We start from the raw sequence: 11184 nt of genomic DNA, 5'->3' as shown, positions 1-11184 counted from the left end.
TTTGTATGACCAATATATCCAAGACTACTACATTTAAAACCATAGATTTAAACCCAAAATTCACATTCCAAAACACACCAAAATGTGCATTTTAAAACACACCACTGGAGGCAGTGTAGCTCTGCAGTTAGATACTAAAGTATTTCCAAACGCGACACTCACCGATGTAGTTGGTCACTCTCGGGTTGCCGTAAGTCAGATTGGTATGCAAGGTGAAAGGTCAACAATACAGGGGAAAATGGAAGTGAATCAAGCTAAACAAGAGCATCTTTTGGCCTTAAAAGGTACTTCTCGATTTACCGTTCACATTTACATTATTTTTACAACATTCCTTCAGCTGTACAGTTCTTTATCCACCTGACAACAGTCGTTTCAACAACTGAAACTGGCGATATGGGTCCTAGCATGGAAGCTAATCTAAATACTCAGCGACATAATGTTTTGATGCGAGCATAACTGACGTTAACATGATTCCGTTTTGGTGTATCCTCAATAAATTGATAGAATGCAGTGTATTTATAACGGATCATGCGATACGTTATGCGAAAATGATGTACAACTCCAGGAAGAAGAGGGCGTGAACACAGCCTCAGCTGGTGCTTGGCTAACGTTGTCTAATTTCAGATTCATTAAAGCAATAATTAACGTTAAGTTAGTCATCGGTAGTTCACCTTGACGTTAGACTGTCAGACGTCGCAGTGACATGTTTGCATCCCCATATGTAGGCTATCCATAATGTGGAGTTCTCGTTTTTAATGACAAGCAATGTTGATTTCTGTATCCCATCGGATACGTGATGACGTGACTGGTAGATTACTGAATTAATTGCATCGATAGATTATTAAGGGTATCCTTTCAATTATGAACAATGTGGAAATGTCTAGACACGGGAAGCCCATTGAGCAGCCTGGCACTGTGCGCCACACCAATGCCTGAGCTGCAGTTAGCCCAGAATGACACCAGCAGGCAGTCTCTGCCAAGATTGTAGAGACCAAAGTCAGCAGTCATCTCGGGTCTTGTAAAACTTGAGACAGTAGTCTGCCTGTCCTCCTAATACCTGTGCTGTGGAGTTCTGAGGACAGATGCGCCCTGCTAAGGTCGAGAGGACAAAATATACCCTCCACCCTCTCCATTCCTTGCTATTGAAAACATTTAACTAATTTCACAAATCAAACGACTTTGTCATGTAATGTGATGGGGCCTGGTTTATCCATTTAAATCAAGTGAGAGTTAGAAATAGGCCTCCTTAGCTGATGTATTTGCAGGTGAAGGAGATGCTGGATATAGATTGAAGCAGTCAGAAAACAGCAATGTATACTTTTGTCAGTCTTTCCTTTGGGTATACATCATACAGTGTTATCAACCGGACATAACGCAAACATTTCCAAAGTCAAAGTGGTTTTCCATTGAATGTAGTGCAAAGCAAATACAGGCGTAATTGCTTTTTAGTGGTGATATTCTGTCCATGAAGGGCATAAAGTATAATGACTAGGGTCCAACATCAGATTTCCCTCACATTAGCCCCTGGCCTGTACATCTGATATATCTATTGCCCCCAAAAAGTCTCTTTTTTACATAAAACTTGTTTTGTCACATTTTGGCCTAATGAACCCCTCTTTCTGCCAATAGCTTCACACATTTACAGTAGATTCAACAAGTTAGCATCAGAGGTGAACTGAATGGTGGTGATGGGCAGAACAATTGACGTTAGCCCAAAAGGACAAGTGACTGGCCTTCCAACTACCCTGTTATGCTCTTTATATGTCCTGACCCAGCAGGTCAGACAGTGCTTATGTTGAATCCTGAGACTTTTGGTCTAAGCTACGTTTAGCCTAAAATTAGCATTTATAAGCTGCACTGGTCTGGCTTGTGAATATGTACGCAATTGATGTACAGTAGCTGTTGACACTGACTTGGCTCGGTCTGAAACATCTTCAAGTCAGTCAACAGGCGATGGGAGGAGAGGCTTTTACAGCCTTCTCTGGAATGCTGTCAGTAGCTCAACACATGTTCAGCATAAAACCAGAGAAGTAGCAATAAATGACTTGCACTCTGATTTATTTGGACCTTCCATAGTCAAGACCAGGGAGTTTTTTTCCAAAATAGTATTGTGTTCAGTTCGTCTCTATCAAAGGAACAGTATATAGCCTAATATATAATCTATAATATTGTAATATTCATAGTCTATATCATATTTGCCTTAATATTTCTCATGTAATGGCCTATTACACAATCATTTGAGTCAGATTGCTGCTACTAAACCACTTCAACCTTGGGCCAGGGTCATGCACCCTCCGTACGCACAAACATGTGAGACGACAATAACTCACAGGCTTAATTATCCCACTGTAGCACTCACCGCCCACCAGTACCGCATCTGAATACCTAGATACCTTGTAAAATAGTAAATATAGCGTTGGCAAAGCTTGAAATTACTCATCAAATAGGCTTGTAGTAGACTATAAGGCCAGTATGTGTCAGTATGTGATTTCACAAGTTCTGCTGTCTGAGCTGCTTGTGAAGATATCAGTTTCATTATCATGAGGTACACATTCTAAATACCAAAGGCAAATCATTGGCTTTATAGTGATTTCAGTATTTTGAGCTAGTTTCACTGCAGTGGAAACCTCCCAGAAATGTCTGAAATCACTCATTTTATCAACTGTGATACTCTTCTGTCAGTAAGTTCAAAGACCAATTAGGTAGCTTAAGAGGTTATTAAAATGGCCTAATTAGACCTATTATAATTAGGCTATATATAAATTGTCCATATTATGAAGTATGCAATGATAACATGACTGGATACATGGATGTATCTGCCATTTTCTAGATCTGACTTATATTTTTACTTACATAAATATACCTCTTTATACCTTTTTATATATTTACACCTTTATACCTTTTATTTTACCTGTATTTTATTTTTCGCTGTCAAATTGTTCTCAGTCTTAGGATGGTTTTGTCTTAGTCTTAGCTGATGGATGGAATCTGGCTACTTGTTGGTAGTAATGGCACTTCTGTTTCCATGACATTTAATTGCTGTTGCCCATTGTTTTTGTTTACTTGTTTGTCCACAGTGATGCGGCTTACAAAGCCCACACTCTTCACAAACATGCCGGTGACGTGTGAAGACCGGGATCTACCAGGTTGGGTTTGTGTGTGTGTCTGTGTTTGTCTGTCTCTGTGTCTCTGTGTCTGTGTGTATGTGAGTGGGCAGCCGTGGTGTACTGGTTAGCGCATCGGGCTTGTAACCGGAGGGTTGCCGGTTCGATCCCCGACCAGTCCACCACGGCTGAAGTGCCCTTGAGCAAGGCACCTAACCCCTCACTGCTCCCCGAGCGCCGCTGGTTGGGCAGGCAGCTCACTGCTCTGGGTTGTGTGATTCACCTCACTGTGTGTTCACTGTGTGCTGTGTGTTCACTAATTCGGTTAAATTGGGTTAAATGCAGAGAACTGAATTTCCCTCACGGGATCAAAAAAGTATATATTCTATTCATTTTTGTGTTAGGTAGGACTCTTCTGTGTGTGTGTGTGTGTGTGTGTGTGTGTGTGTGTGTGTGTGTGTGTGTGTGTGTGTGTGTGTGTGTGTGTGTGTGCGCGGTACTTTCACCTGCCACATTCATTCCTTGAATGTTCTAAGCACTGCATGGGATGTAGGACTCTTCTGTGTGTGTGTACAGTATGCCTGGTTTGGAACTTTCACCTGCCACATTCATTCCTTGAATGTTCTAAGCACTGCATGGGATGTTTAAGTCAATGAGAATGCAATAAGCTTTTCACACCTTAGCTTATGTATCAGCAAAGAAGACTGTGTAGCTTGACAGATTAATTATAGCCAGTCATAGCCACAAGCATACATCATATTCTACAGTAATGGCTGCAAGGTAACTTAACATAAATTTGATCTCTGCTCTATTCTTGCTGTGCCTTTGGAAACTCATTCATTAGCAGAATTACTGCAAAGTTCCCAGTATGACCCCAGCACCCAAATATAGCACCCCCCCACAATCTGACAGGAATTTATAATGTTTGTTTTCTCCCAAGCCTGAAGCCAGCTCTGTGAAATTCGATCACTGGCCGACAGCCGGTTCGCATGGAGCCCCATTAATCACAGTGACACTTCCATGTGGCTCCGCTATTTATATGAGTGGAGAAGCGCTCAGTGGTTCCTTTCCACTGTAAATCACTGGGAATGAGGCAGGTATTACAAAGAGCAGGAACGATCAGATGTATAGAACATATGTTTATTGGACACAAGTTCATTCTGAATGCGTTTTCTTTTCACTCAGGAAATCCATGACACTCAGTTCTCGACAGTTAGCATAGTAAGATGATTGGCGTAGGGGAAGTGCAGAGCCAGGCTTAAATGTCTCTCATGGGGCTGCCTGTGTCTGTCTCAGGGTTTGAAGATGCGTTTGTGCTCTATCAGTGTTACAGGGTTTTACCTTCAGTCACCTTTGTCCTTCACAGCCTTTTGTCTCCTAGAATAACCGTGTGTGTGTGTGTGTGTTTATTCGTTCCAGGTGTCATTGCGTATGATGTGTATGAAAAGTGGTATTGTGTGTGTGTGTGTGTTTTTGTTTGTTCGTTCCAGGTGTCATTGCATTGTGTATGATGTGTATTAAACGTTGTAGTGTGTGTGTGTGTGTGTGTGTGTGTGTGTGTGTGTGTGTGTGTGTGTGTGTGTTTTCCTACCGTTTCAACACTGTGTCTAGCTTGTGCATATGACTGTCACCTCTCTCCATGCAAGTGTCACAGCTGTCACTATTGAAAAGTAGAAAGTGCTATGCCCCAGACCTCTGATCTATCTGTGTGTGTGTGTGTGTCTACATATGTCTGTGTCTGTTCACAGGGGATTTGTTTTCTCAGCTCATGAAAAATGATCCTTCGATCATCAGAGGGGCAGAGATGCTGATGCTGGGAGAAATGTTGACACTCCCTCAGAATTTTGGGTAAAACCATGAATTATGCATTAACTTAAAAATAATATCCACAAAGATAAAAAAAAAAAAAAAAAAAAAACTCTCTGCACAGTGAACCTGGTAAAATGAGTGTATGTTTTTCCCCATAGAAATATTTTCTTAGGCGAGACCTTCTCCAGCTATATCAGCGTACACAATGACAGCAGCCAGGTGGTGAAAGACATCCTAGTGAAGGTGAGCAGCTGAATGAGTGGATTCTGAAACCAGGTGCATCATTTGGCGGTCCTCTCTCAGTGCTGCCTCGACTCGTTAACCCTTTCGTAACAGAGGACTGCTGGCAAAACTCTTTGCTTTAGCAGAGTAAAATTAATGAAATAAAAATATATATATATAGAAGCACACATTCTTTATCAATTTTGCACAATACACAAAAGGGATACTGTACATGTGAATTGGCTGGAATTGACTTCCTGTTTCCTGTCTCTCGCCCTCGCAGGCTGATCTGCAGACGAGCTCCCAGAGGCTCAACCTGTCTGCGTCCAGCGCAGCCGTCTCGGAGCTCCAGCCCGACCGCTGCATCGACGATGTCATCCATCATGAGGTCAAGGAGATCGGCACACACATGTACGCATCTGAACCAACAGTCTTGTAGGGCTGAGAGAGACTTGGTCTATTTTCATGAAAGCTGACACAAGGCTTTGACGTTTAATGAGGGCCCTAAGGATTTAAATATATTGTGTTTAGTGAATGCATGAGAGAAAGAGGAGAGAGATACAAACTTATGATACAAGTTAGAAGTACATGCTAGATATGACGTGATCGAGGACCTGTCTGATTGCCTTGCCATATGAATCAAGTCGTATTTTAATGTTAAATGATGAGTGACAAGTGAACAAAACACGACATTGAAATGTCCTGAATGAAATTCAAGTGAAATGAAGATGATTGCCTTATTTCCCCCTTCCTCAGATTGGTTTGTGCTGTCAGTTATACCACCCAGTCAGGGGAGAAGATGTACTTCAGGAAGTTCTTCAAATTCCAGGTGAGCCGAGGCTGCCCAAGCTGAGACATTTTCCAAACATTTGCCAAAGCTGAGGCCTCCAGTGCGTTCCTCTGGTCTCTTTTAATTAAGTCACCCCCTCGGAGTGCAGTTAGCACCAAGGCTCCATGTTGCCATGAGGGAATGACATCGTAGGAACTGCCCCCCACTTGCAGACCAGAGCAGCAGTGGACGTCTCAGGGGAAGTTTTAGGGAGAAGAGACTCCCGTCTGAAGATAGTATTTTGTGTCTTGAGGTTTGTCTGTCAGACAGGAAAGCTTGTGGTGTGTAGTGCAGCACACAGTGGGTTTCTCTGGAGGGTTTTCTCTGTAGGGTTTCTCTGTAGGGTTTTGTCTGGAGGGTTTTCTCTGTAGGGTTTTCTCTGTAGGGTTTTGTCTGTAGGGTTTCTCTGTAGGGTTTTGTCTGTAGTAACAAATGTTGAGTCTGTTGACTATGGAACCCGAGGGGCTCGGGGAGGAGGAGGAGGCTGACGCAAACTCCTTCAGTCTGAACTCTTTGCTCAATCAGGTCCTGAAGCCGTTGGATGTCAAGACCAAGTTCTACAACGCAGAGGTGAGAGGTCCTTTCTTCTGATGTGTTGTCCTGTCAGTGTTTCAGAAAGGGCTGCGCCACCCAAAGTCAGAATGCATGTCTGTATTTGTTTTGAGATGAGTGACAGAGATCAGTATTTTTTTTTTTTTGAGTATGAAATCCTGATAAGACATCCTTTTGGTTGTGTTGTATAATATATTATTCCCATAGCCTTGGACGTATAGATTTGATATTATGGATTCATACTAGTTGCTAGGTGCTGTGGAGATATATCTGTGTCACTCAATCTGATTTTCTTCTGTAGCATTTCCATTAGCAGAAGGTTCCATGTTGTTTTCCTTTTCTTCCATGAGTCCAATTTTGTAACAGCATAGTTATATGCTTGCTAGTGTTTTAATGGTATCATTTGCTTGGTGAATATGCATTGTCATGTGTTATTGTTTCATGCATGTAACCCCCCCATCTCTTTTTGTTAACGGTTCCTGTGTTTTTTATTTTCTCATTTAGAGCGAGCTCAGCTCCGTGGTAATTGTTTTTTCCCTTCTCATCTCTAAAGCCCTGCCCTGCCCTGCTTTCCATATCATTTGTTGCAGACTGTCTCTTTCTTTCTTTCTTTCTTTCTTTCTCCTTCGTTCCTGCTTTTTCTTGTTCTTGTTTTGTTCTCTCTCTCTCATTGTTCTCTCTTTCTTTCTCTCTGTAATTGGAGTCAATGAAACAAAATGGGGGTAGAACACTAAAAGAGCATCTCCAGTAAGGGCATAGCAAAACATGTCTGTACTATTGACCAAAAATATATGCACACAAGCAATACTCCCCTCACTCTTGTACACACACACACACACACACACACACACACACACACACACACACACACACACAGTCATGCGCACCAATGCACAGAAATACCCTCTACATACCCAGATTGGCTGGCTGAGTTGAGCCAGTGGAGGTGATTGTCCTCTTTAGTGTTCTCCCTGCTGCTTCTTGTCCTCCAAGCAGAGCTTGTGGCCTCGCTGACTCACTGCACAAAAAAAGTGAATTTGGAAGTGTGGTGTGAGGATCATTAATCAAGCACCTATTTAATTCTGCTTCAGTCGAAGGGAGTCGGGAATGATGCTGCTCAACCTGCCGACTGATTTATCTTTTGTCCAATCAGATTAACAACAAAAAAGGCTTAATTGATATGGGTTTTCATTTCACTTACACCCCTTTCATTGGAATAATGCCTTGGTGATTTGTATTCATGTTGATTTTTGAAAAGTTTGACTGTAAATCTTGGTAAAGCCTACCTTACACTAACAGACTTTGACAAGATTTTTGGAAAGATTATTGAAAGATTGTAGTCTTTTGAGTAAAGCTTGAATGACGGGCATCAGTTAAAAGATTTACAATCTTTCAAGAATCTTTCCCAAATCTTGTCAAAGTCGGTCAGTGTAAGGTAGGCTTAAGTCGTGCTGAAGCAGAGATGTGAGAGTTCGGCTTCAGAAAGTAAAAGTCCTGCCATGTATTGGTTCTACCTGTACCTGTGCGCCTGACACAGGTGATTTCACTAATTACCTGATCTACATGGCTTAAGAGCTGTGCTAGTTAGAATCAGCTGATGAAGTGAAAGGTTGGAACAAAAATGTTGCAGGATTTTTACTTTCTGAAGCCGGACTTTTGCACCTCTGCGCTCAAGGTCTTGTGGAAGACTGCTGGTATGTGGAATTTCGTACTCCAGCATGGGAGAGAGGGGTTGCGGACTTTGCCTGTTGGTTTTGGAATTACTTGACGAGCCTTTGAAGTGCTGGCATGAACTAATCCCAGCTGCCGACCGTGTTCTATGCTACACTAATCCCAACCTGTCAGACTCTGGCCAGCACCAGATTAATTTGGCACAGCATGGATTGGCACCTTATTACCTTATTTAGACCTAGACTAGTTAGTTCAATATGGTCGGATTGTGTTTCGAATTCACCATTCATACCTAAATACTTCTCCAAGTGGATTTGGATGTGAAATGGAAGTGATGAGAGTGGTTATGAATTATCTCGAGGGATATGGTATAGATCATGTATATTCTAACAACAAAATCAAAACCTCTTTTGTACCATTTATATGAAAGAGTAGATCATGTAAAATTGTTCATGTTGATTATTAGAATATGACGAGAAGATAGTAACAGATATCTTTGTACCGATCGATGATACATCTAACCAGAAGATTCTCCAGAAGTAGAAGTTCTTCCAAAGTAGTACAAGATACAAAGGCCAATCCCAGTGGCTAAATTGTCAGATGCTGCCCAGAGGTCACTTACTGATGAAGGTCACTTGTTGATGGCCTATACGGCACCATCCTGATTATTTGAACGTTGACCCTTAGACAGATGAGGTGTTTCTGGAGGCACAGATCCAGAACATCACCACGTCACCCATGTTCATGGAGAAGGTGTCTCTGGAACCGTCCTTGATGTACAGTGTCACAGAACTGAACAACGTGACTGAAGGGGACGAAGGGTAAGTTAGAGAGTAACACACACACACACACACACACACACACACACACACACACACCATAAGCGTGTATCCATCTTAAGTTATTAAGAAACCTTATGCTAGATGTCTCCTTGGTCTGGCCTACCTGACTGGTTTGAGATACAGTGTCATTCTGAATCCTTAAAGGTAAAATTTCATTCAAACAACACCCTGGGGTCTTTTAAAATGGCAAAATGATACAAATGGACGTTATGTCTTGAATATTTTACTGACACTCAGATGCAGGATTGTGTCTGTGCTCCCCCCTCTGTCCTCCAGCGAGTCCACTTTCGGTAAGATGTCCTACCTGCAGCCCATGGACACACGGCAGTACCTCTACTGCCTGAAGCCCAAACCCGAATTCGCAGAGAAGGCCGGGGTCATCAAGGGCGTGACGGTCATCGGCAAGCTGGACATTGTGTGGAAGACCAACCTCGGCGAGAGGGGGCGCCTGCAGACCAGTCAGCTTCAGAGGATGGTGAGGAAGCAGGAAGCAGTGGATAATTACAGAGGAAGCTCCAGATCCTAAGAAAGCTGTGACTTAAAACAATGTTGTGTACAGTGTATGTGAGAAAGCAGGAAGTTGTGGATGGAATTCCCCATTATTGCATTGTGTAGAAAGTGACAATAGATCATTCATCAAACTGAGGATCTCCTGTAATTATTCATTTGGCAGCAACTTACTTATAGCACCCGCTAGTCAAAATATCATTAAATGGGAGTGAGCATTTAAAGGTGGTAAGCTCAATTCTTGAAGCAAATTTATGTTTGTGCATTGACCACTGGTTTTGGGTGTCATGAAGGGTTTAGTTGTGTGTCTGTGTCTGTGTCTGTGTCTGTGTCTGTGTCTGTGTCTGTGTCTGTGTCTGTGTCTGTGTCTGTGTCTGTGTCTGTGACTGTGATTTGCGATTTGCTCTGTTTGTTTTGAGATGTTAATTCAGGGAGGCCCTTTCTCTATGCTGTCTCTCTGTAGGCCCCAGGTTATGGAGACGTGAGGCTATCGCTGGAGTACATCCCAGACACAGTCAACATAGAGGAGCCATTTGACATCACCTGTAAAATCACAAACTGCAGGTGTGGAGCGGAGCTTTTGTTTTAGCTGTTCAGCTTTGCAGTCATTGAAATACCACACTGTGTCCAGCTTAATTGTGCATCTGTTTCCTCTGTTGTGTGTGTGTGTGTGTGTGTGTGTGTGTGTGTGTGTGTGTGTGTGTGTGTGTGTGTGTGTGTGTGTGTGTGTGTGTGTGCGCGCGTGCGTTTGCCCTGCAGCGAGAGGACAATGGACCTGGTTCTAGAGATGTGCAACAGCAGATCCATCCACTGGTGTGGTGTGTCGGGCAGACAGCTGGGGAAACTGGGTCCTAGTGCCTCCCTCTCGATCCCCCTCAGATTGCTGGCCTCAGTGCAGGGCTTACAGGTTAAAGGGCTCCTCCTCACTTACACTTCAACCCACAATTACACTCACAGAAAACAACACAGAGCGTAACCTGAGTATATGATAGTCTGTGAATGACATCTACTGCATCTAATGTGCTAATATAATACTACAAGTGTGTTTATAGCTCAGATTATTGAGGGTTGGTCTGTGTGCTTGTTTATGGTATACCTAGAAGTGTTGAATTGTAATGGTGTGTGTACCTGTGTGTGTTTCTATTTTTCAGAGTGTTTCTGGCCTGAGGCTAACAGACACATTCCTGAAAAGGACCTACGAGTATGATGACATCGCTCAGGTGTGTGTAGTGTGTCCCTTCTTCAGTCCAGAGAGTTAGACCTCCACCCCTCAACACCACCTGCATCATACATCTCAAGAGGACCAAATGTGCTCTTCTCTCCTCTCGGACTTCTCTCTCTCTTTGTCCCTCTCTCTCTCTCCCCCTCTCTCTCTCTCTCTCTCTCTCTCTCTCTCTCTCTCTCTCTCTCTAATGCCCATCTGTCTCCCATTTTGTCATGTCTTTGATTCTGCACTCCCTATCAACTTTTATGTGTTTTAAATATTATTTTAAAAAATACTTATGTTTTAAATGTCTATATGTGAATAAAATTATCATGGTCTGTTCTGATATTTGGATTAAGTAAATTGTCATTAAACACACACATAAACAGATTTTTTAATAAGTTAATTTATGAAATCCTCATAAATATTTAAAGATTAGTCTTA

At 42.5% G+C, this 11184-nt stretch overlaps 1 protein-coding gene across 2 annotated transcripts; it reads left to right on the top strand.

The window, feature by feature from the left end:
* Positions 1 to 165: 165 nt before the first annotated feature.
* On the top strand, positions 166 to 11086 carry trappc13 (trafficking protein particle complex subunit 13). 2 transcript variants are annotated; one of them, XM_062528138.1, is made up of 13 exons: positions 166 to 284; positions 3078 to 3146; positions 4853 to 4952; positions 5072 to 5156; positions 5419 to 5546; positions 5892 to 5964; positions 6490 to 6534; positions 7021 to 7038; positions 8875 to 9008; positions 9306 to 9504; positions 10000 to 10100; positions 10296 to 10443; positions 10688 to 11086. In XM_062528138.1, the coding sequence occupies exons 1-13, from the start codon at positions 206 to 208 to the stop codon at positions 10793 to 10795; spliced, it is 1287 nt and encodes a 428-aa protein (XP_062384122.1). In that variant the 5' UTR covers positions 166 to 205; the 3' UTR covers positions 10796 to 11086. The 2 variants fall into 2 exon arrangements, with proteins under 2 accessions (XP_062384122.1, XP_062384123.1); XM_062528139.1 differs by lacking the exon at positions 7021 to 7038.
* The last annotated feature ends 98 nt before the right edge of the window (positions 11087 to 11184 follow it).

Source organism: Sardina pilchardus, chromosome 23 (genome assembly GCF_963854185.1).
Source record: "Sardina pilchardus chromosome 23, fSarPil1.1, whole genome shotgun sequence".
Taxonomy (NCBI): Eukaryota; Metazoa; Chordata; class Actinopteri; order Clupeiformes; family Clupeidae; genus Sardina; species Sardina pilchardus.
The sequence above is the reverse complement of the archived record's forward strand: the minus strand, read 5'-3'. Positions and strand labels throughout refer to the sequence as shown.

Bases quoted from the DNA above. Each gene is read 5' to 3' on its own strand.
- trappc13 (XM_062528138.1), top strand. From the start codon at position 206: ATGCAAGGTGAAAGGTCAACAATACAGGGGAAAATGGAAGTGAATCAA. The intron at 285-3,077 runs GTACTTCTCGAT...GTTTGTCCACAG, and splicing joins GCATCTTTTGGCCTTAAAAG to TGATGCGGCTTACAAAGCCC. The intron at 9,505-9,999 runs GTGAGGAAGCAG...GTCTCTCTGTAG, and splicing joins CCAGTCAGCTTCAGAGGATG to GCCCCAGGTTATGGAGACGT.